General features: G+C 41.7%; 1 protein-coding gene across 1 annotated transcript; it reads right to left on the reverse strand.

Annotated features, from left to right (window-relative positions):
• oprm1 (opioid receptor, mu 1) lies at positions 1-26,550 on the reverse strand. Its single transcript, XM_071896006.2, has 6 exons — positions 26,342-26,550; positions 4,667-5,025; positions 2,748-2,923; positions 1,761-1,939; positions 708-898; positions 1-62 (listed from the first exon to the last, which is right to left on the reverse strand). Exons 1-6 carry the CDS (start codon positions 26,548-26,550, stop codon positions 1-3), a joined length of 1,176 nt encoding a protein of 391 aa, XP_071752107.1.

A 26,550-nucleotide genomic window follows, 5' to 3' on the forward strand; every position in this document is an offset into this window, starting at 1 on the left:
TCATTGGCAACGCCGCCACAGCAGCGAGAGTCCGCCGACGACCCCTCCAAGGCTAGTCATACCTGCAGAGAGAGGGAACGAAAGAGAGAGAGAGAGAAGGGGGGAGAGAGAGAGAGAAAGAGAGAGAGGGAGAGAGAGAGAGAGCGAGAGAGATTTTCAGAGCCACTGTGGGCTTTGATTCCCCATTAGGTCCACTCTATTAGAAAGCCGTGTTATGATGGAGATTAAAATGTTTACAATTGCTTGTATTAGTGCTGAAACAATTAGTCGATTAATCGATTAGTTGATTGAAGAAAATGAATCAGTTCTAATTTTGATTTTAGTCATTTATCAAGTAAAAATACCAAACTAAGATTTGCTTGCTTTTCTCCATTTCGTATCAATATAAAATGAATACTTTGGTGTTTTTTGTCTGTTGGTCAGACTAAGTAGGCAATTATAAGAATCAGGCTCTGGTAACTTATGATGGGCATTTGTCATTATTTTTGACATTTTATGGACTAAATGATTAATCGATTGATCATAAAAAATAATCAATAGATTAACCGATAATGAAAATTGTTAGCTTGTATTGAAGTGTATTGTCCTGATATTGATATCCTATATGATATGTACTCTTAAGTAGTAAATTTAATTTAAACAGACACATGTGCGTGCACTCACACACAAACATACACACACACACACACACACACACACACACACACCCTCTACCTGTTGATTGGTCCTGTCCCCTGTGTGTGCACTGTTGTGTTCGCGATGTGGGACGTTGCGGCCAACGGCTCCGGCGCGGGACGAATTCTGCAGCTCCAGAACCGAGGGGCTGGGGGTGCAGAACTCACGGAAACAACGCTTGAAGTTCTCATCCAGGAAGGCATAGAGAACTGGGTTCAGACTGCTGCAGGGGGCAAAAACCACCAGCAGGTCATATTCTCCTCCCATATTGTGTCTGTATTTATTTTGGTAGATCATGGAATAAAACCTTTTTATTGATTTTATTCCAGTGTTTGTGAATGCAAGGCACCTTCAAAGCAATACCACTCTACTGGTATTGCTTTGAAGGTGCCTTGCATTTCTGTCTCTCATTTCTACACTGACTCTTATCTCATTTTCACAACTCAACTTACAAGCTACTATCCTAACACATATGTGTAATTCATTAGCTTCACTCTTTCATGTGAGCTAGACTTTTTTTTAAGAAAAATAAAAAATGCAGCTACTCTTGTTGGAGGCTGATGGATGCTTTTCAAAAAAACATCAATTGATGCAATAAAAACCAATGCGTTTCAGCAACATGCCTACAGTTTTTTGAAGAGCATCCATCAGCCTCCAAGAGTAGCTGAACTTTTTCCTTTTCTAGTTATTTTCAGTTCATGCACCTTGGTTTAAAGACAAAGTTGCGACAGTTAAAAAATGGACTGAAATGGAATTTCACTTCTTTTTCATAGGAGTAGTAACCTTGACTAAAGTTGTTTTATTTGCCTAAACTTAACTGTTAGCTAACCTTTTCATGTGACAAACAGGTGAAAATGATGTGTTATTGTCACATAATCCAAATCATGGTACTGTCACATAATCGTTTTGTCGTAGAGGACTGTAATCTTCACTGAATTTGTGTCCACAACATCTCAGAGTTTGTGCTCACTTCACAAAATTGAATGAGACTGTATTGGTGTGTGTACGTTTTTTTTTTTTTTTTGGGGGGGGGGGGGTTGATTATCAATGTACACCTGTATGTAAATGCACTGCTGTATGCCGACCTGTTGGTGTAGCCCAGGGCGATGCAGAAGTGCCAGGTGACCGTCTGCAGCAGCGAGCTGGGGATGGTGACCAGGGCCTTGATGATGACGAAGATGTGGATGGGCGTCCAGCAGACGATGAAGACGGCCACCACCACCAGGACCATGCGGGTGATCCGCCGCAGGTTCCTGTCCTTCTCCTGGGGACAAGGCGGGTGGCGGAGGAGAGGGGATGAAGGAGATGGGATGGAGGATGGAGTGGAAGTTAAGGAGAAGACAAGGAATGGTAGGAGGAGGTGGAGAAGGTGGAGAGAATTGGGTATAGATGAGGAGAGGAAGAGGAGGTAGAGAAGGAGAGTGGCATAAAGGGGAGGTACGAATGAGGAGGTGGATGGAGACAAGAAAAGGAGGGGGATGAGGAGGAGGAGGAGATGATGAGGGGAGCGATGAGGAGAAGATGGAGGAAGAGGAAGAGGGATGATGGGAGGGAGGAGGGTGAGAGGAGGAGAGAGAAGAGGAATGGGAATGGCCATGGAGGGAGATCAGAGGGAGGAGAAGATAGAAGTAGGAACAAATCATATCTAAAACAATAGGACTTTGTATTTGGCGTCAACGTTACAATCCATGTTCTTGAAATCGTTGTTAATCTATTGCATTAATAAACATCTGCCACAACCTCAGGCTCAATTGAATTTTACTTAATTACTTTCTCTTAAAATGAGCGGACAGTGTTTACATGCCTATTCAAGGCTGCCTTCTGTAGTACATTATTTTATTGTTAGATAGAATCAATCACTTATTCAGTAAACGCTGTGGGCACTTTTAACAAGTAGACCCAAGCTTTTCAAGGTTATATAACAGTAACTAACACTTGTATTTTCATATTCCTATTTGCCACTGTTGTGAAAGCGATTAAAGCCTCAGGCGCATCTAAAATATGAAATATGCATTGTTTTTGGCCATGGTGTAAGCTCAGGTTTGTAAAGAACAGCTTCAGTTTGTTCCTACCTTGGAGCCAGAGAGCATACGCACGCTCTTGAGCCGCAGGATCATGAGGCCATAGCAGACAGTGATGATGAGGACGGGCATTATAAAAGCAAAGATGAAAACGCAGATCTTCAGCAGGGTCTCCCAGTACCAGGGTGGGTGGGGGAAAATCAGCGTGCAATCAATAATGCCAGAGGCTGGGTATGGGTGGGGAGAAATACATGCACACGCACGCGACACAAGTGTACGTAGACACACACACACACACACACACACACACACTTGCACGTGAGCAAATCGATGACTAGGTGTTTTATCAACTCTGTTTTCACACCTCTACCTCTGTTCAAATTACCAGCAGTTCCAGATGATGGCACTTGTGCTTCCTGTGTCTGAAATATCTGCCTTCAATCTGGTTTTACACAATACATAGTATTTCTATGCATAGTCCTTTTTTTCTCTGTCCATACTCTAAAAATACAATGTGGATTTATTTTCTCTCTGAACCTTCTGGTGATTTTAATATGTGATAATGCTGCATTGGCCATCAAAGGTTGCCACCACCATGTCACTCCCATCAAGCACCAGAGGAAATATACCGCAGCTTCATGTCTGTCTTATGCTGTCCTGCATGAATCAAGCTTCCAGCTGTGCTTACTATCAAATACACTAAACAGAGCTTGAATATACTCTGCACCTTAGAGCTGAAGACTTAGGCTTAAGCTCCAGCCTCCCCCAGAGTGTCGACATGACAGTAGCAGCGAATCTCTCATTACTCTCACTCCTCCAAACCCGGAGTGCAGGAATCATGCCTCAGTAATTTCACTGGCAGTTTTCCCTCCATTATCACTGCAATTATACAGACAGGCCCCGCCAGAGAGGCCTGTGAGCTCTTTGACTATGCTGACATTTGCATCAGTCACCTGGTATATAACATTTTGTCTAACTGCATAAAACGGTTCTTGTGCACAATTACACAGAAAAACTTAAACGACTCTCCCAGCCTGTCTCCTTTAATGGAAGCTGCTAGAGTACATAATTACCATTTTACCCTGAAATGCAGAAGGTGAACCGAAAGTGGGTTTTTTTTTTTCCTGTTCTGTGCCTGTTCTTACAGTCTTTACCTGCCCTTGTTGAACTCATACTGTATCAAGGATATCATAAGAAAGGTAGTCCTTTCACGCTCCGCTGGGTTAAGGTTTTCAGGTTTTTCATGCAGCAGCTGCTACTCAACAAGCAGCGGGTGATTACTGCCTATCCTTCCACCATTTGAATTTGCTCTTCACATCTAAATCTGTTAGATGAAATATACACTACCAGTCAAAAGTTTGGACTCACCACATTTTTCTATATTTTTACTATTTTCCACAGTTTAGAATACAGTAAAGACATCAAAACTATGAAATAACACAAATGGAATTATGCAGTGACTGAAAACAAATCAAAACTATCTTATATTTTAGATTCTTTAAAGTAGCCGCCTTGCCTTAATGGAAAGGCAAAGGCTTTGGAAATAAAATCATACATAGGCATCAACTTCACTATTTATATTTGTCTAAAAAACAAATTTCAAGCATTTAAGCATAAGCCTTTAGATTAGAAATGGCTGTAAGATAATGAAAAACATAATACATTTAATCAGGTGTGTCCTAATTTTTTGAGTGTAGTGGTAGTGTGTATGATCGGCAATAAAATTGTGGTTTTCTAAATGTTTCCAGGGGAGCCAGTGTTTGCTTTAAAATAGACATATTTTTTGAAAAATCACAGGTGTCAAATTATACCTATAAATTCTACAAATTATGAGTCAAATAAGTCTACAGGTGTTTTTATGTAAGGTCCACATGCATGTCCACCATACATGATAACATTTGTGTGTTTGGTGTAGCACTCAGCAGTGTGGTAATATCTGTCGGTGTGTGTGTGTATGTGCACATGCTTACGGGTCTGGTAGGTGACGGTGGTGGAGGCCATGAACATGACAGGCAGCCCGATGGCCGAGGAGAGGATCCAGTTGCAGACGTTGACGATCTTAGCGTTGCGCGGCGTTCTGAAGTCCAGCGCTTTGACCGGGTGGCACACGGCGATGTAGCGGTCGATGCTCATGGTGGTGAGCGTGAAGATGGAGGTGAACATGTTGTAGTAGTCGATGGACAGCACCATCTTGCAGAGCACGTCCCCGAACGGCCAAGTCCCCATCAGGTAGTTGACGCTCTGGAACGGCAGCGTGCTGGTGGCCAAGGCGTCGGCCAGCGCCAGGTTGAAGATGTAGATGTTGGTGGCGGTCTTCATTTTGGTGTACCTGGAGAGAGGGAGCGGGAGGGGGAGGGAGAGAAGAAGAGAAAGAGTAGTTACTTGATGTTCATTGCTATTCAGCTGTGAGTTTGAAATGTTAGATATCTCATTTTGAAATGAAACTCTTCAGTTAGGGCCTGATTCAGATTTTATCTAACAAGAGAAAAATTCTGCCAGTGAGGTGAGATAACTCCACTTGTTTCCAATGCAGTTTCACTTGATTCAGGAATTTTCTAGAAATGAGTGTCAGTATGCTGAAATAGAATAAGGCAGATCACTGCACTACTATTAAGAAAATGACACTTGATTCTACAAAATTCCTGGAACAAGTTGATTTGCATTGGAAACAAGTGAAATTAACGAACCCCACTGGCAGATTATTTCACTTACTTTAAGAAAATTATGATTTTAGGACTCAAAAATAGACTAATGACTTGTTAAGATGGAGGTTTTTTGCAGTGAAAGATTGATTCAGACCAGTTTTGACCTAAACGCGCCCCACTCCTCTGATTCCAACCCTGGAGCTATGGGGGGATCTGCAGCCTCCTGTAAGATGTGCATTTTAGTGATGTAAATCAAGGCCAGTCCACATTATGATACACATATTTAGTCTCTGACTAAAATCAATTTGTACACTCCTTTATTTAAGCTCCTGAAATCCTACAATATGTCTCCCATTGGTCTCCTAATATAAAACAAGAAATCTGCATGGTTAAAAACACCAAATAGGATATGAATTAATGAGTTACAAACTTGAAGGAAATAAATTAGGCTGTGCAGCGCTGTCGGTTGGTCTCTGAACAGTATTTAAAGCAATTTGACGAGTCTCCAGAACTAAGCAATCAAGATGTGTCCTGCCATTTAAGTGGGCGAGTTTTTAAGGGATCAATAAAGGAGACGGCACTACCAGAGCACAGGGAGCGTGCCAAGAAATCATTTAAATGTGCTGAGTTTGACACACGCCCAGTGCATCCAGTGTTTCTGCTTTGGAGAGGACCTTGATCAGTGTGTTGTCTTTTGAACAATGATTTGCAGAACTATGTTGAGCAGCTGACATCCCTCCCATGTTACTCCGGGAAACATGTGCCCTTTCCGTCAGGCGAGAAGAACTGAACAGTCTCCAGGGATGTATCAGGAATATTTCAGATCTCTGTCTTCAGCTACGTGTCCTGGTTCTTAATGGCAATGTGCAGTCCTAAGTCACAAAGAATGTATTGTCCAGACAATCACTTAAACACAGAAAAATGTCCACAATGCACAATCCATCTTGTTACTGGCTCTCCAAATGTCAAACTGTGGGAGCCATCGGGGCACTGAGTGCACAAGAACAGATTTATAGGAATAGGAAACGACAGCATTCCACGAACATTCAATTGCCATGCGGTATGTAATGCTGATGTGGCCTTAACAAATGTTAGCACAAAGTTTCAATGAAATGACCAATGCAATTGTAGTGTGGCATGACAGCGACTTCAATAGAAAGCATTTGTCATTTTGACATAAAACTTATTTTTGATCTAAGAAATTCTTTCAATAACTTCTTACAAGCAAAACAAATGCAGAATGTCCTAATTCAATAAAGATTTTGTATATTTTATTATGTTTTTTATCTAATTTATGTCCCAAAGTCTAGTTTCCAATGCAGTTTTCATGTGCAGTTATCTTAAACAAAATTGAATTAAACAGAGACAAAAGTTGTTGAATTGAAAGAAATTGTTGAAATTACTGAATTAAAGCCGCATGAAAAGGCAAAAAGTCCATGGCCTGATTTTCCAGCGTACCGATACGAAGGGCAAAGAGAAGCCCGTGTGCAAGCGAACCCACGGCCCAAATCCTCAAGTCTGACCAACTCAAAAGTGTGAATCTTGATCGCGTCTCTTCACACAGTCTGCATGGAGCCCTTGATGAACATAAAAGTACACTTTACACATTTACAGGTGAACCCTTTGATAGCACATAGCCCACACACTTCCTTTAAGAGAGAACAAAGGCCAGGAAGAGGGGAAGTGGTAGTTCAAAGAGAATAGATAGTGAAGTGTTTGCAGAAGAAGAGAGAGAGAGAGAGCATGGATCCATTAGAACGGAGAAGTGGATGGAAAAACAGAAGAATGAAGAGGCCCGGCTGTTTAGAGCTGCTGTCAACACAAACAGACAAGATGTTTAGCCTTCGCTGTCTTCACCACGGTGCGGCAAAGAATAAAGCCGGATCACCGAATCACATCAAAAACATCTAAAATGATCAATTTATCTTGGAAGTCATAACACACAGACCTAAGGACCGACTTCCAAATACTGAAATACGTACAGAGAGCGATCTTAATCCGACGCTGCTTAAGATGGACAGACGTTTCTGGGCGATGTGGCCTCCCAAAGACTCCACAATGTTCAGGCGAAAAATGTCGTGAAAATATATTAGCCTACAGTAATATATATTTATGAGTGAAAATGGAGTGAAAAGTTCAGACACAGCCTGCAGCGTGTGTCCATGTCTCTGAGCGTTTGACTATTACGAGTGATATATGGCATTCTGGTGAGGGTGATTTTTGTTTTTCGTAATGTTAAATGTGGGTGGGATCTCCACAGCCAGGGCCCACAGTGAGGTCAATACGCCTGCAGGCTATTCATCAGATCCGCGGAACGGCAGTATCCGTTAATTAAGTCGTCAACCCAAATAATTAAACTTGCCAGGAGTACGATGATTGTGCCGGTGAAAAAGCTATCAGGTTTCCCTTGTTAATTTAGCACTCAAGATATTCTCATTTTAAGACATTTTTCAATTTAGGTGATATGTAAATCAGTCTATTTTCTTCTGACCCCAGGATTTAATTAATTTCCCTAGCACAATAGATAGATAGATAGATAGATAGATAGACAGACACAGACAGATAGACAGAGACAGACAGATAGACAGAGACAGACAGATAGATATATAGATAGATAGATAAACAAACAGACAGACAGATAGATAGAGAGAGAGAGAGAGAGAGAGAGAGAGAGAGAGAGAGAGAGAGAGAGAGAGAGAGAGAGAGATAATTTATTAGTCCCCGAGGAGAAATTTGTCTTGGACATAGAAATGCTGGGAAAAAAAAAGAATATACAATCAGTTTCACATATACTGATATGTATATACAGAAAAAGCCCAATTCCATGTGGGCTTGCCAAGTATTCATTCACACTCCAGGTCTCCGACTCGCATTCATCCAATTTCCAGTGCTAAAATCTCGGTGGACATCTCTTCAGCTGCATTATATATTTGCTTTTTACTGTAATTTTATTGACAGCAGAACCAAAGAGCTCTTGTATCCACTGAGCTTGCAGGTGAGCAATCTGTATCTGTTCCCTGATGGCATCAACTCACACTCCGTAAAAACAACGTGAGACGGGTGAGAGGGTGATTTTTCTTGCCCGCCTAAACCACCGCTTCCTCGAAAAACCTCCTGAGGCCGGGGGTGGGGGGGGGGGGGGGGGGGGGGGGGGTGGGTGGGGGGGGGGTTCTAATGCAATAGTCATCGTGAGAGCGTTGCTGCATCTATTTCCCGCAAATACAGCTTTGACATTTCCCTATAGTAAGGTTATGGTAATATCACGGATACACAAAAGTGATGGTAATATATTACACCCACTGACATACACTCCCCAACACACACACACACACACACACACACACACACCTCCCCACAGGGCCTTCATATTATTAAACCCAAACTGTCATTCTACCACTGGTGTAATTCACTTCTGTTTGTTTTAGCACTCTCCTCAATAATCCCAAATCCTCTTAACAACCAAAGATGACAGTTAGTTCATTAAATTCTGATTAACTTCAGCACCGACAGCTTAGTGTGTCTGTTGTTTCGAGGGTTTTATTTGCACGGGGATCATCGACACACCTGATGATGCAGTAAAAAAAAAAAAACCTGTCACCCTACACTTTGAAACTGAGCGGTGCGCTGCAGCTCGTGGTAATTTCCAATATCCCCTAATTGACTGTGAGACTGTCATTAACGTGGCTTCAGATAATAGCTCTTGTTCCTCCTGTGTGTTGTATCGGAGGGGCTTACAACCCTACCAGGCCCCTGTCCTGCTGTACGGGGGGCGAGCGGCCTCGTCCCATCTAAATTAACAGGACTGCCAAGGTTTTTTTTTTTTTTTTTTTTCAACCTTAATCTAATGCGTGCCCTTGAGGTTCTGTCACACTGATCACCCATTTATCGTTGACATGTTTTTATTACATTGCGTGGCACAGAGGGCACAACTGCAAGGCATTGTTAGCCTTTTTAACCAGCGTCGTGTTGTTGTGAAACCTGACGTGTTTCTATATATAGAAACAGACAATTAAATTAAATTCTGTGTTTCACTCTAAAATGTTATATTTTTCTGTTGGGATTTGGGATTTCAAGTTATTAACTGGCGTTCATTGCGCAATACTTAAAAATAGAGACGATGTAGTGGTAATCCTTGATTTTCTCTCTCTCTTTTTTTTTTTTTTTGGTGACAATCAGTCAGCGTTTTTGCACTGAACTTCCAGAGATCACCTGTCAATCAATCAGTGTGTCCAGTACTGTGACGTCTTTTTCCTCAGATTTTCTGTTGATGAAGTTTGAGCTTCTGTAGGTGGCGCTCTTGTCTTTGTCTGTTCAAGCATGGAGGCTATTGTTGCTCATGCTAACTATCCACTTCTTCTATTTATTCCAAACAAACCGCTGTTGCTACCGCTGGAAACGTAAATCAATTCCTGTGTGCAAGGTGATTTTTCCCGGAAAAGAGCCACCAGACACCGGGTGTTTAGTACAGCAAATTTACTATATATTAAAATGTCACATATTATTACTTTAAAATGTTATAAAACTTGTAAGCAAAGACCTTCAGATAACTAATAAATTCAGTAAAATGTATTTTCATGCCAGCAATCATTTCATAAGTGTCAGCTGCAAGTGGATCTCCTCTGGACCATATCTCACAAACTTCATACTTGAGGCCCCCTTCATTCCATATTAACATTAGGAAAGAAGATTGCCTCATTAAACGTCAATAAACAAACAACAAATAAATATCTTTACAGCGGCCACAACCATAAGATAATCAACCAGATTAAGTGAGAGAAAGAGAAAGTCAGAGCGAGAGTGAAGCCACAGAGAGAAGGGAGTAATTGACCATCTGCGAAGATAAAACTTTATTCCTCTCCTTCTGTGAATAAACAACTCTCGTCAATAGAAATTGCTCCATCTGCCTCTAAACTATCTTGACTCGTGCTTTCCTGGATCACCGGAGCACAGAAGCGGCAAATAAATGCACAGTAATGGACCTGTGAATCGTTCAAAACAGTCGATTCAATGACATCATGTATAATTCATAGCTCTCCGTCAATCCATTAGCCGTGGCTCCCACCTAGGGGTTTAGATGCTTTCTCAATTCTGCTAATTCTCATCTGTCTTTATTTCCCCTTTAATGAGAAAAGCACATCTGATAATAATGGTAAATTATCCCTGAGACGGTTCTGACAAGAAACTGATTTTACAAACTCATTATGGGCTCCCTGTGGAGGGAGGGAGAACGACAGAAAGAGAGAGAGAGAGAGAGAGGGAGAGAAGCTGAATGCTAATCTTACAGATTATCACTCGACATGCATTATTCAAACATCCAGATCATTTGACACATATGCAGATCACAAGTAATTATGTTAGTAAAGGAGTGTTAAATACATTTCCATGAACAGAAAATTAAGGCCTAAAGACAGGAGAGGACAGTTGGGGAATTGTAAAATACTTTGGTGTTCTCTGCTGGATTTTAAACCCAAAATAATCTTCTTCTAACTGTTTACGAAAACAAAATGATAATACCGTCTAGCTTGGCTCACCACTGAGCTCATCCATTGTTCATATTTTGTTTTGTAGATCAGTGGAACATAGAAGCAGCTATTTAATTGGTAATTATCCTTTTGAATGGGACTGATTTCCTGTTTTGGGACTTTGCAATGCTGATCAAAAGAAAAAAAAGGAAGAGTGGGCAGTATGGACTATGAACAGAAATTAGTTCACGATTTAAAAAGGCCTGTTTTTCATGGTATGCTGTTCCATAACACTATACGTGTAACCCACTGCCTATACTGTCTGTCCTTTGCTGCTGTTATCCATGTACTATGTGTGTCAGTGTGTCCTGTGTAAGCATCATCATTGCTGGTATGTCTCTGCACCATTATCACCAAGAAAAATTCCTGTTGCACTTGGCAAAAAAAGTCATTCTGACTCTGATGTTTTATCCTCTCAGAGTGTAAATGTTTGTGCTGATTCTTTTGAATTTTGATGACACACATCATCATATTTCCCACATACTTGTTACCTCCGCCAAGAAGGTAATGTTTTCTCCCGCGTCCGTCCATCTGATAGCAGGATATCTCGAAAAGTTGGGCACGGATTTGCACAAAACTTGGTATGAAGGTTGGTTATAGGCCAAGGAAGAACTGATTAACTGTTCATGTCGATTGACCAAAACGGGGTGTGGTGGTGGGTGTGGCATATCACCAAAAGGTGCATAACTTCCTTGCAGGGTGTTGTCTCTACTGAACACTAAGTAGAGCAGAAAGGCCTCACCCTGAAACAGCATTTACACCATGAGACACTTAAACTCTCCACTGACACCAATACTAATGAAATTCTGTTAGGTGCAGTGTATTTGAGGTGGACCAGGGCGGTTAATACTGAGGGAGTGATGGACATCAACACCCATGGGACTATGAGGCAGGGAAAGAAAATGCAAATATCACAGTCCAGTTGAAACCAGCGTCACTGCAAGGTTCCGCCTACACAGCATGTCCCCGTTTAATGGGGAACGGTCTGCTGCATGAAGGCATTCAAAGCGCCTGAATATCAGTTTCAAACAATTAAAAGATCACTGTCTGTTTGCACATATTAAGACCGTGCCTCACCATGGCAACGTGACCAGGCAGAGGAGAATCTCATTTTTGGTTGAAGATGCAATTACCTAGCGTGATTCTCATAATGAACACAATGATGATGAAATGTCTCTGTACTGAAAGTGAACATTTACTGTAATATTCATAGACTTGGGGACATACTTAGCATAATGTTTCCATGGGGAGAACAAGCTTTAATGAGGCAGTGACAAGGAATTGTTTTTATTTCTGTGTGGTCAAAAATGTTTGAACTACAGACCGGATGGTACTCACGCTTTATAACGTTTGGCATGTGCGTTTCATGTTTTTTCAAGGTTTGGTCCGGTATGTTGGTGTCTTTTAACGTTTATATATTCCTTCATTCCCATTAGCTGATGCTGTATAATGAGTTCACTACCTCTTTCTCTTGTAATACAATAACAATAGACCCTAGAGTAGAATGTTAGCACAAACCTGGCTCGATTAAGTGTAATTTAATTTAGTTTAGATTAGCTGCAGGATGATAAAACACAGAAGCAAAACGATTGAAAAACCCATAAAGAAGAGATGCAATTATTAATTTTTGCAGGTGAGATAAAAAAAAATGAGGGGCTTATAAAAACGTAATTGGATTGGGATTTATAAGAGGTTTCCAGCTGCAAGAGGTTCATTTCCTGCCCGCTCGTTGTTGGTTGACCTCAACTAAACAACAACAACAAATCTACTCTGCAGCTCAGCTAAAAATCTGAACTGATAACTCTGGAATGCTAACAGACAGAGAGACGGATAACATGGCCGACCGGTTAGCGCTACCCTACAAGTACCAGGATGTGCCTTGTTTATCTATATTTAGAATGAGCCTGTTGTGAATCAATAGACCTGTCACCATAGTTCAACAGATGGGGTCAAGCTGAAACCTATACACTTGTAGTAAACAGTTTGGAACAGACTTGGCTTCATTTTCATGGTGTTACAAAGCAAGTATACAGCAAAGTAAACTATATAATTCATCATCAGCCTGCAAAGCTTGCCAGTTTTTGTGTGGCTGAGTGTTTGATTCATAGATAGCAGTGGGAGCAGATGAACTATTAGGTCTTGGTTGCAAAAACAGAGACTGTTCATGTGCACACAGACATCTTTAAGCCTCTGGCCTCAACCATAACACTGTCCATGCACACTGTGGGGAGCATGATGGATTAGGACACACGTGTGCACTGTGCACATGTGTGTGTACTTCTGACCTGGCATATATGTGTGTGTGTGTGGTTGTTAGCGATTCCAATACCGATGGCGACATTTGTCTGCACTTTTTAACTTTATAGAGAAGGTATAATAGCTTTCTAAAAGTATAACACAAATGTGTATTAAACCTTAAGGTATTAATATACTTTATTTAATGTAAAACGTATGATAAGCAAAGGTTATATGTCCAAGTGACAAGAACAGTAGGTGCAGAGTGAGTGATAAAAGATGCAAAGGTGATTGATGATTGTAAAGCACAGCTGCATACTGGGTTTTACCATGGAATGATTCTCCTTCAAAACCCTAAAGCAAATGTAAAGATGTTAAAAATCACCTTAAGGTGCTTAGGGCTGACATTATGTTTGGTATTTTCTTGGTGCATTAGGAGTATGGTAGATCCTGATAGTGATTTATATGTGAAAGGCCAAAACTGACTGGCAATGTGTCCAGAGAACATGATGATATTAGCAGCAGCAGACATTTTGTCTGTTACATTGTGGCTGCAGCCAGTGTCATCCATCCAGAGACAAGCACAACAACAGCACAGATATCTGTAATATGTCCCACCCTGAGGTCACAAAAGAAGAGACGCTGTAAAAAATCGAATGAATAGCAGGAGGCATTGGCATTTATTGCTAGATAAAATATGTTTTCTCTTTTCTATCATTATGACAATTGGTACAAATGGCATTCTTATTGCGTTTTTATAATGTGTTTTTATTGTTAACCCTGTCTGCAAAGCATATTTCCATTATGGGACAACATGAATTGAAGTGAATTAAAATTTGTTTTTGGGAAACTCACTTGGACGTAATTTCAGTAAAGGGAAGTCAGAAAATAGAGAAAAAGCCCCTGATATGCTACTACTGCTACTACTACTATACTAATACTAATACTAATACTAATACTAAAAATAATAGACTTTATTTACATAGCATCTTTCATACAAAATTGTAGCCCAAAGTGCTTCACGTAATAATCAATTAAAAGCAGTAAATTAAATAGACCAAAGTTAAACATAAATACTTAAAAAAAGTTAAATGTAAGCTAAGTAAAATAGCTGATGCAAATTAACATAAAAGCTATGTACATAGAATAACCTGAATTTAAAAAATACGTCTTTAACTTATTCTTGAAAATATCAAGCGAGCTCGCCACTCTGAGATCTTGTGGGAGGATTTTTTAGGGAGTTCAGGGGCGTAAAAACAAACCAGTGTTCTTGTGTAAAACCTTCAGATCATCTAATAAAAAAAGTAGAGGACCTCAGCGCTCTGGCAGGGAAATAAAATTATAAACGATCTTTGATGTATGAAGGTGCAAGGCCATTTACTGCTTTATAGACAATTAAAAAGACTTTAAATTGATTCTAAAAGACACAGGTAGGCAGTGTGGTGTAGCCAGTACTGGAGTCATGTGTTGTCTTTTTTTGTTAACATTTTTGCCGCAGCACTCTGAATAATTTGTAATTTATCTGTAGATCTTTTGGTAGCCCAGTAAAAAGAGAGTTACAGTAGTCCAGTTGGTTTGTGATAAAAGCGTGTATAAGCATTTCTGCTGAGTTTTGAAAAGGTGTCTAATTTTACCAAGACAGCTATTTTGACATTTTTGTGGCCACATTATCATTGCATGACCATAAATGTAAAAATGGCACAAAGTTACATGGCTTGAAGGCCAGGAAGAGAATTCAGAAAGAAAGAAAGAAAGAAAGAGAGAAAGGAAGAGAAGGGAAGAGAAGAGAAGAGAAGAGAAGAGAAGAGAAGAGAAGAGAAGAGAAGAGAAGAGAAGAGAAGAGAAGAGAAGAGAGCAACCATATTTTTTTTTCCCATTTTCAAGTAAATACCCACAGTGGTTATCAGCTAAAGCGATGCACACTCACTTCTCTTTCTGTAGCAAGAGAAATAAAAAGAGAACTGAAGAGATTAAGTGATAAAAGCACATAATGACCAAAGAATTGGCACAGCTTCCCAAGCACAACGTGGGGTGATGAGTGGATGGTAATGTGTTCTCGTCCTCCAGCTCTGGAGATATAGAGACCCAGTAGACAGACAGAAAGACACAGATGGGCAGAGAGAGAGATTAATGACTTTTCAGACAGTAAAAAGCACTTCCTTTTCTGAACAGGCCACTTCATTAAGCGTTGCTCTTTCTCCTCTCCATCATTAGAAAAACTGTGTTGTCATAGAAACTCTGAACAGGTGATAAAACTGTTGTTACCATGAACTTTTTGGATTAAGGTAGAACAAACAGACTTTGTGCGTGCGTGTGTGTGTGTGTGTGTGTGTGTGTGTGAGAGAGAGAGAGAGAGAGAGAGGGGATACTGAGTGACGACATCTGAGTCTTTTAACTGTTTTCTTACTGTATTATTTTTCGTTAACTTATAATAATAATGTTATATATAAATTAATAAATAATCTATATACACTCCCAGTATGTTACATACATACTGATACCCACTGAGCTGAGATACTGACACACACACACACACACACACACACACACACACACACACACACAGACATTGATACGCAGTAAAAACAGTGATTGCTACTTTTATGTACTGTTAATTACCAACTGTAATGGAAGCTTTGGCAACACTGTTATCTTTGAACATTTATGCCAGTAAAGCACATTGAACTGAACTGAACTGAGAGAGAGAGAGACTGAACTGAGAGAGAGAGAGAGACTGAACTGAGAAAGAGAGAGAGAGAGAGAGAGAGAGAGAGAGAGAGAGAGAGAGAGAGAGAGAGAGAGAGAGATGATTTACTGATTAATAAACCTAACACATCGCGGCTGGTTCAAATTGATGAGACGTGTTGGAGTTCACCTCTCCCTCCTCTCCATCCCTTCTTTCTGTCTCTCTCTCTCTTTCCTGATTTGTTCCCCTGTTTTTACTTTACTGTCTCCTTATTTGACTCTTAGAGAGAAAAGAGAGAAATCAAAACATCTACACTATAAATCCACACTGACAAAATACTTATGAAAGAACAGAGGGATTTGAGTGTGTGTGTGCATGAGTGTACATGATGTGATGTGTGTGTGTGTGTGTGTGTGTGTGTGTGTGTGTGTGTGTGTGTGTGTGTGTGTTTGTGTGTGCGCACAGTTCGCAACAGTAGCCCAGAGGGTAGAGAAGTGGGCTTGTGACCAGGACATTTTCTCATCTAAACTTGTTTTTAAACTGCTACATCAGATCCGTTCTTCTTTCGCCGCAGTCTGAGTAAGTGAACCTATGAGTAAGTAAACGCATCATTATCTAGTTTTGCTTATTTTTCCATAATCAAGTCAAGTTGTACTGTGAGGAACATTAACCATATAAACTACATATGACTTTTTTTTTGAGAGTGTAGGGCTAAATGGAAGCTTCTCAGCGGCTACCCATAGATAACCTCACCTCCAACATTTATTTAAGTGACATTGTTTTATGTTTCATCTATTCTGTTTACTGACATGGTGATAAATGACTATGCTAAGCAAAATCTTGGTATTTATATACATTTATATGGCTCAAATACGCAACAGACCGCCAAAAATAGAAGCCATGCGTATCTCAAAGTTGTGGCTCCGATCCATCTCCGTTTCAGACCCGGCAACGTGCTGCGTGTGTGCCGACAGTGGAAGCCTGCTCCATTGAAGCCTGCTCCGTGTGTGTGTGTGTGTGTGTGTGTGTGTGTTTGTGTGTGTATGTAGTGCATGCGGCATGTAGGACATTCGTGCATTCATGTGTATGTGGACCTGAGACGGTGTACCAGGCTCTATGAGACATTTCAGGCAGGAGTCCTCCCTGATATTGATTGAAGCTGCTTGCCTTCAGCTTGACAACACACATTTCCTCAGCTGTCACAGAGCAGCTGCTGCGGCTCACACACACACACACACACACACACACAAAGGCAGATGAGTGGAGAGGCTGAGCAGTGCTAAATCCGAAAGTCAGATAGACAGACTGAGTAACTTACTGAATGACAGACAGAGAGACAGACAGACTGACACATGAGGAGTCAGACAGACTCATAGATACACTGCACAAGCTGGGTTTTGATGCTCAACGGCTCACATAGATGCATACACACACACACACACACACACACACACACACACACACACACACACCACACACTCAGAAATATTCACAAAGACACACACAAACAAGAACTTATACCGTACACATACATGCACAAACTCACACACACATTTCCTACAAAGGTTTTATTTGCTTCCACTGAAGCGTTTCATTTTTATTTACCGAGGATTCAACAATTTCAGATGTTCAACATGGTTTGCGAGCAACAAAAATGACATTACGTGATGTTGGGAATATAGCGGAGAATTGTCTTCATGGACTATAAGCATTCCCACACCAGGAAACAGTTAGATGTGATGCAATTTCTCCTCTTCCCAGTGTCCTTCGCAGATCCACCACTAGCCAGCCGATAGGGAATTTATCCCAGATGTACATCATCAGCTGTGGGTGACATACTGGAATATTCCTGCCTGGCCTGAGTGGCATATTGATTTAGGGTGATCAATATCCGTGAACACACACACACACAAACACAGTGGGATCGAAACTCAGCAACACCGTTGCCGTAGTCTTCGGCAACGGTGTCATAACACAACACTACCACGCGTGTGCACGCGCTTACACACACACACACACACACAAACTGGTTACAAGTTGCCTGGGAATTATAATATTAATAATAATAATAACTTTTCTTAACACAAGTTACAAAGTGCTTTACAGGAATAAAACAAATGACAATAAAAATGGAATGAGAATAAAAAGAAACAATTTAAAAGACCACAGCACTAAGAAGGTTTATGAAAAGGCTATAAAAAAGAATTGATAACAAATAATCAGTAGACACTTCATACAAGACCCCCCCACACACACACACGCACGCACACACACACACACACACACACTCACTCCTCACTTCCCTCTTTCTCTATCCGCTTCCTTGTCCTCTCATTAAAGGAAAAATCCAGCCTTGGATATTCACTGATATTCAATACATTCAAGGACTTATGAGGGAAAGTGGCTACACCAAAAAAGTAGGACTTGTGTTGTTATCTACTTTTTTGGTGTACCCACTTTCCCTCAACCTGCCTTGTCTACTTCTGCTTCAGTAATTTCCTACATTTCCCAGAATTACTTTCAACAACCCCCCAGATAACGGGCGTGAACTTGTTACCTTCAGCTATAGGTGTAGTGTAGGTGGAGAAAGCAATTATAGCTATAGTGATAGCATAGTATGAGCAAGAGAGCAAGAGTTTTTTCAGTTGAGAAAAACCGAAAGACGCACTCCTTAGGCAATGTAACATGTCCTGTGGCTGCATTGCATTATGGTCTATTGAGGCTTTTGTCAGTGGAGAAATTGGTGGCTCTTCCTCTTCTGCAGTGGATTTCTCCCTGTATGATTGTTGAACGTCGGTGTAAAGTGAGGCTCTTGCTCTTTGATTCTGAGGGACTGACACCAAAACCTGACGTTCACTGTTGATGTTTTAGACCGTTGTCTCCTAATCCAGTCCTCAAGTACCAGCTCCAGCTCTACTCTTGTAGACCTGATCCAATTAAGGGCTTAATGCTGATTGGTTGAGCAGCAGAAGCAGGGCTAGCATGAGAGTGTGTAGCCCTTAATTGCATCAGATGTGCAAGAGTAGAGATGGAACAAAAATGGAGAACCGCATAGTTAGTTAACCATAGGAATAAGAAAAATACATCACCAAACAACAAAATGAGCATAGAAATGGAAAGTACATCACCAGTAGCTGTTTTTAACAGTGTTAAAGTGTTTCAGGGTGGATTTCTCCATAACAATCAAAAGCCATTTCAACTCCTTTCAACTAGTTGAAATGTTCTTGGGTTTTTTGCAAAACACTCCAAAATGGAACCAAAATGACAATAACAATCACAATGACACAATCATGTACTCCACATGTTTTGTCAAAGCAGTATTCACTTCAACAACTACTGTATCTTATTTTGCCCATGAGTTTGACAATCACTATTCACTTCATTCTGATTGACTCTGTAATGGTTTTCCATCTCCAGAGCTATGGTGAAAAGGAAGAGGAAACCAATTTAGGCCAAGCCCTCCCCCTCAGTAATGCTGGTAATGGGAACAGGACCTCTTCAGAGACTTCAGCAGCTTGTTGCTTAGGAACACCGTTGTTAGTGTACATCTTCTGCCATGTGTCTCTTTGTGCCCTTGGCCCCAGTCTTCACCCACTAGTAGCCTACAATATTATTCCATCCCACTGAAAAGGTGCGGCAGCCTTAAAACTGCAATGAGCTGGACTTCAAATGAGTTCCCGGCCAATCATAATCACTTCCTCTTCTTGTTCAAATGTTTTTGTTGACTCAGAAACATCTTTGGCTTTTTCTTCATGCCAAAAAAGCAACAATGACCTGGAAATGATGTTCTTTCAACCCACGTTTGAAAGGAAAAAATATATTATTTGTTACAATGCAGGATGGGGGAAGTAACGGACTCGTCAAAATCATATTTATAACAAATCTCTGATACAGTCTGAGGTTTTGAAAGGCCAGTCTTGGAGAATAAAGAGATGTTTAACCTGTCAAAGACTATAAAGAGTGGAAGCAGGGTAAGTGTGTGAGTCACTTTGTAACTGACAGATGGACAAAAGAGCCAAGAGCTGCCATCAATCATCAAGTGCAGAACAAGACAAAATCTTTGTCCTTCACTCACTCCCTCTCTCTGTCTGTCTCTCTCTCTCTCTCTCCCATCATCTGCCGTCATAATCTTTTATCTAGACAATACCTGGCAGTGATTTTCACTTCATTGATCGGACAAGTGATTAACTTTTATCTTCACTGTGATTTATACTGTTAATGTGTCCACAGCCAAGGTCTGTCATATCTGATGACCTTAATCCAAATAAAAATTGGGCATTAATTATCTATCACTCCATGTTCCTTCCTTCCTTTCTTTCTTTCTTTCTTTCTTTCTTTTGTTCTGCTGGTTTTAACAGGACATTTGTTCATGTTGAGACCCTTGTGTCCTACTTACACTATGCACAGCACTTGCATTGCAGTATAGAGGTGAAACTCTTGAAAAGTTTTGTCCCGCATCAATAGTAGTACGCACCGTATTTAATTAGAACAATGCATAAGGCAACGTAAAAAAAAATAACCTCAATCATAAACTGCCAGGCGCTTGGTACTGAAACTTTTAAGGAGGATTTAACATCCCGCAGCTGATTGTCAGACTACCCGTTCCCGGGCCAAATAAAATAAAAACTAGAAGGGCACTCGGAGAGCGCAGACCTCCGCCAAGGTTCGTGCTATTATTGCTTGTTCGTGAGTTGGATCCGGATCCGCTCCAAAATTTAATGGGTTCTTCCTTGGCCCATGCTACACCCTTCCACGAAGTTTCATGAAAATCGGGCCAGTAGTTTTTCCGTAATCCTGCTGACAGACGAACAAACAGACAAACAAACAAACGGCACCGAAAACATAACCTCCTTGGCGGAGGTAACGAGACAAAAACAAAGCTATGACAGTATGACATTATTAGTCAGTGCACCCAACTTGATGATGCCATGAACCGGGCGACACTTTGCTGCTCCATTGGCCACAATGTAGCTTGGTACACCAGACCGCTTTGTAGCTTTTTCAGCCCATAATGTGAACACACAGTAAGATTTAGTCCCACGCCGCACATTATTGCAGGCCTCTACTCCAATACATACAATGCCAGTGGCCCCATTGTCCAGCGGTGTTAAGTAGCTCAAAGCAGCTCATTACTCACAGGATGATGAACACACACACACACGCACACACATACACCTGCACACACACACACACACACACAAGGAGACACAGAGAAGGAATCCCCTAATTACCTCTTTTCACTCTCTATTCATAATTGTCTTACGAACAACAAATTAGACCCTGCACCACCTGTTGTGTGGAGATACACACATGCAGCAAGACAAACAACCAGAATTCCCTGCCCTCTGCACCCTCCTACACACACACACACACACACACACACTCACGCACACACACAAATGCCAAGTTGGGCTGTCAGACTCTTTCATGATGATGATAATTGTCATCACTGAAATTCAGGCAGCTTTTTGGTAACAGCACAATCCAAACAATGAATCTTCATTAATCAGCTGAAAGCCTTACTGTTGCGGAGGGAGGAGGTTAGGCCCTGAATCAATTTTTCTTGACTCATTTTGCACCGGGTGAGTTTGTTGGTACCCAAAATCAAACAAAGTAATTGCAGCATAAAACCAAAAGGCGTGCAGCAATTATCGACCTTTCCATTTGTCATTGGTTAACGACATTGAAGGACAGGCACACAATGGCAGTGTGTTTAGCTCTGTACAGCTGTTACAAGGTCACTGCTCTGGGTCTCAAGTGTTTATAGCCAGTGGAGAGGGGAAAGATGGAAATGACGAGCGTGGAGTACTAGTTTACCTGTGCACACGCACACACACACACACACACACACACACATACATAGAGAGATGCAAGGCAGAATGGTAGATGATAGATGGATGTTATTTTTGGTTGGTAGAAAGGTTCGGAGCTGCTGCAAGCACAGATGTTTGCCGTTGGTTCAGTTAATTTACCTTTATAGTTCCTCTGCCTACCGAAACACATTCACATGTTGGATGATCCGACGCTGCCACAGCCACTCATGCTTACAGCCACGTGTGCATTCATATAAAAGTAGAAGCTAACATCTATCATGCATGAGAAAGTACACGAATAGACATGAAGGGCATGTAGCCTCTGAGTAACGAGGGTCTATTCACTAGCCTGAGCTATTAAAGTAGTCTTTAAAATAAAGTCAGTAATCATGAGGGCTTGTTTTTACAGATTTTTTTACAGGTAAAATGCTGTATTGCTTTCTCTAAGGTTTCAATCAACACGAGGAGAATTCATGTCACAATTTGTGTTAATGAGGGGAAAGCCATTCCCTTTCATCCCCCCTTCAACGCACCTCCTGCTAATTAGGCTACAAAAGAATCTGGTGAATAAAAATGTAGTCCCTCTAAAATACGAGCTCGCATTTTAGCACCTAGTCTGACCGTTTTCACTGCACAAACATTTTGGCCTTTTGGATCGCTTGCAATCAATGCAAGCACTTGGAAGGCTTTTAATCCCTGGTCTCCATATGACAACAGCGTGTCGAAAGGCTTCACAGGTTTGTTATTTGAAACTGGGATCGCACTAATTGCAGCGTCAAGGAGACACTGGAGCTCAGAGACACACATTAGGGAGCAGCATTAGTGAGGCGAGGATCTGTGACATTAGTCTTGTGAGCCAGATTGTGTTCGACTCTCGTATAAACAGCAGGGATAGAGATGCAGATGCAATTTGTTTTAATATCAGAGAGCTGGGTCATGGAATTTCAGGAAATTTTGATGAACCAAAGAGCAACAGAATGGGGCAAGATCACACATTTTGAACAGCGATTTAGTGTCCGATTGGGACATCGGTTCTGCCACAGGCCAGCAGGTTCATATTTTCGTTGTTCAGGAAAAAAAGAGAAGTATTGCCTCTAAAGTTTCAGAAACACATTTCCTGCTGAATGTGGCCGACCAGGTATAGAGCTGGCTGAGGGGGTTTTTGCACACACATCGCACTCAGAACGCATCACAGTGTTTCCATGGGAACAGGAAGCACTCTGCACCAGTTGCATACTCCCTGTGGAACCCAGTGGTTTCTGTTCAACCGAAATTGATTTTTCCGGATGAGCGTGCAGATATTTGCTCATGTTTGTTTGCACAGAAGTTCGCGGATGTTAGCGTGGAGCTAGCAGATGAAGGGAAGGAGGGAGAGAGAGAGAGAGAGAGAATGGTTTATGGCCTTAGGGTTATCATTATCCAGACAGTAAAGGGAAAAACATCTCTCACCCACACTGCTGTCTCTATTTAATCTAGCAAAATTGCATTCACGTCCTGACCGTAAAGTGGGGACAGAGAGTGCAAGACTACTTTTCTATTTACAAGTAAATATCCACGGTGGTCATTAGCTAAATGGGTGTACACTCTGAGGGAGAAAGAGAGAAAGACACAGAGACAGACAGACAGACAAACAGAGTGAGAAATAGAGAGAGAGAGAGAGAGGTTGATGAATGTTAATGACCTTGATGGATTGTGGGTCTCGGAGGAATGGGACACATCCTTTACCATCCCCTCAATTCCCTTGAAGTCTCATTAGCCGAGCTCAAAAAGTTGCAGAAACCCCTAAAACTTTTCTCGGTCACAAACTCACACACAGCCACACATGCCTGCACACACACACACACACCGCTGGTTGTCTGTCAACATCGGGACTGGAGCCCGTTCCATTAACATCCAGGGAAGGCAGAGGGAGGGTGGGGCGTCCTAAATCTGTTCCCACGAAAACAGCCAAGGACGAGGCAGCTAAAGCTTAAGTAATGTCCTCCGCCATCTATCATCAGTCTTGTTGACAAACCACCTTAGAATACATAATGAGAACCGATGTGCAAACTCATACATCATAAACAGTGTCCCTACACTTGCCAGATAGCAGCAGACATAGATAATTTATATTCCAAATGGCAAAAGCTTTAAAAAAGAAGTCTGCCTTATTTGACTTCACTTTGTCTCGCTCTGTCAATTTTTTTTCCCACTTCATTTCAGCGCTATGCAAGTGCCAGAGGAGCGACCTGCCGTAAGTCATTTGAGGTACAGCTTGGGTGCCTGTATTTCGTCAGCAAAACGGAGCTATGTGGGGCAGCGCTCAAAACAGAGGGGGGGCGATGGGTGTGGTCTTCCGAAGCAGCATTAGCTTGATGTTGCATCTGCCTCGGTAACAGTGAAGCCGAAAAGTCCTGTACCACCAGTAAGCACTACTGTAAAGAGAGAGGGCTCCCTTCACATAAAACTTCCTTTTTACACAGACTGATTTCTCCGCGTAAGTAGTGGCATTTCCACTTTTAAAGCTATTGAAGCGCCTGACAAGTTAAATCAAGCAAATCCTCCACTCGTTTAGTCTTTTCATCGATTCTCTCAGACCGGCAGAGTAAGTGTAATCCCGAGGTGCTGCTCTGCCTGCTGTCCTCCCTCCACCTTTCCCCCTGTTCTCCTCACTTCTTACCTCGCTCATCCTCTCTCTCCCTTTTGCCCGCCATCAATCTTTCTTCCTCAATCCTTTGCCCACATCCAATATCTCACCTGTTTAAATCCTCCTCCACCTCTCTTTTTCTCCACCGTTCTCTCGCGCTTTTGTACCCTGCTTTCCCCTCCTGGCGCCACATCTAGAATGACTTAGCACCACCCAGGGAGCATTCGAGCCAAATGTCATACTTTCTGGTTTAATTTGCAGAAAAGCCACTTCTCCTCTTCCCTCCTGCTCCTTGCGGTGGAAAGCAGCTCAGTAGGCCTACATCACAGGCACAGCGGGTATTATTCTGTTTCAAAGCAACACACCAGTGTATTTACCCCCCTTGGTTTATGCCATGGCATGTTCTGATCGCTTCCTTAAAGCAGTGGGTACGTTTTCTCAATCAATATCAAGTTTGTGCACATGAGAAAGGCCACAGATGCACACATGCACACATACAGCAGGCGGGTTAGCCATGATTGATCCAGCCTCTTACACCAAGAAAATATTACGACCGCCTTCCTCATATTGACTTACAGCCCCTTTTGCACAATGAATGTCTCCGTTCTCTCAAGGCTCCTTTCTTAACCTGTGTCTTAGCCTTCATTTAAACCACTCCTTCAGGGATAAAAGTTGATTTTCAATGGGTGAAATCATTATGAGATCATACGTCTCACCTGGATTCACCTGGTAATATTTTTTTTTTTAAATAAGCGCACACCTCACTGTGTATTATCCCTTTATACCTTTGTGACAGATAATGTTGTCAAAGAAAATAAAAGCTTTTCCTGTGATGATATCCTGAGCGTTTGAGAGTGTTTGTTTGAGAAAAGTGTGAAATATTCATTAAAAGATGTTCACGTTATTTACATTTGAAGTGATAGTTATCCATGGAATTGGCCTACATACGTCAGAACCATGGGTTACTTTATACAGTCAGTGGCAGAAGCATTGGAACAGTTTATTTTGCTGCTGTCATTGTTGTAGCATGCTGTAAGATGGAGGCCAATAATGACTATCTGACAGGCTTTCATTACATCTTTTGATATGAAATTAGTATTACTGGAGCTGAGTCTGCAGCAACAACAAAAGAACAATCTTGTCCCACTGACTCAGTACTTCAGTTATATGCCACTTTGTTTTTTTAGAGCAGTTAAAAAAAAGAATTCTAATGGAATTTGCAAACACTGAAAATGAGCGCAGCCATACCCAGGAAAACAGAGGAAATGTTTAAGAGTTGAAGTGACATCAGGACATAAGCACTTTACCACTTTGGGACTTCCTATTGCATAACTATTTTCTTGTTTAGCAGACACACGTGAAAGCAATAGAAAGCATTAAATTACTATGATCATATCACGTCACTGCAACTTCTGGCTTCTGGCATGGACAAGAGAAAGCAATAGGAAGCATTAAAGTTTAACAACGTATGCTTGTGTTTAGTTATGCCTATTAAATATGGAGTGTGCATAAACCTGTTGTCAGGGATCATTGATGTGTGTGTGTGTGTGTGTGTGTGTGTAGGTGTGTGTGTGTGTGTGTGTGTGTGTGTGTGTGTGTGTGTGTGCGTGCATGAGAGAGAGAGAGAGAGAGAGAGAGAGAGAGAGAGAGAGAGAGGATCAGCAAGTTCTGCTGGTGTATATACATCTATTCCTCGGTTTGTATGGATATTAACTATTACAAAATACCATTAGTGCGCGTGTTTTCGTGCGGCAGCTTTCCCCGTCAGTAGTACAAAGCCCCATTCCCTCACATGCGCGCCTTGTGCGCGCCGGTGCAACCTGGCGCGAGGTGAGATCGTAGGTATTTTACGCACGGCAGCTGAGCTGGCAACCATGTCAACACCACATTCACATGGTCTCCCCCTGCCTCGTGCACAAGCAAGAAACGAGGAGAACCCACAGCAACAGGTTATGAGTCGTATTCCACTCATAGTAATTCAGAGTAAGACAATTCATGATGCCACCTTGGTGTATAAAGCGTAATAATGCGCAATATGCTGAATACATCTGTAGATTTATGACACAATGTGAGACAGAGCCACACGTTACTGTTGTGTGAGTGGTTTGGCTGTCTTACCTGATAATGACATACATGACCAGCACGTTGCCCACGAGCCCCACCACGCACACTATGGAGTAGAGAGCGGTGATAACAATCGCTATGATAACCGGAGCTGTGTCGTCCTCCAGGCTGCCGGCGCGGTCCCGGTCGCATCGCGCGTCTATGAGGCTCGTGGTGTTACTGCCGTCGGTAAAGTTCCGACAGTAAGTGTTGTTGTAAAGCAT

Source organism: Centroberyx gerrardi, chromosome 15 (assembly GCF_048128805.1).
Source record: "Centroberyx gerrardi isolate f3 chromosome 15, fCenGer3.hap1.cur.20231027, whole genome shotgun sequence".
NCBI classification, from domain to species: Eukaryota; Metazoa; Chordata; class Actinopteri; order Beryciformes; family Berycidae; genus Centroberyx; species Centroberyx gerrardi.

What these genes read in the sequence shown, in the direction of transcription:
- oprm1 (XM_071896006.2), bottom strand. Translation starts at nt 26,550, where the DNA reads ATGCTTTACAACAACACTTACTGTCGGAACTTTACCGACGGCAGTAAC. An exon ending in GTATGCTCTCTGGCTCCAAG is followed by an intron (nt 1,940 to 2,747) that starts GTAGGAACAAAC and finishes CCTTGTCCCCAG; the next exon opens with GAGAAGGACAGGAACCTGCG. An exon ending in GCCCTGGGCTACACCAACAG is followed by an intron (nt 899 to 1,760) that starts GTCGGCATACAG and finishes TGCCCCCTGCAG; the next exon opens with CAGTCTGAACCCAGTTCTCT.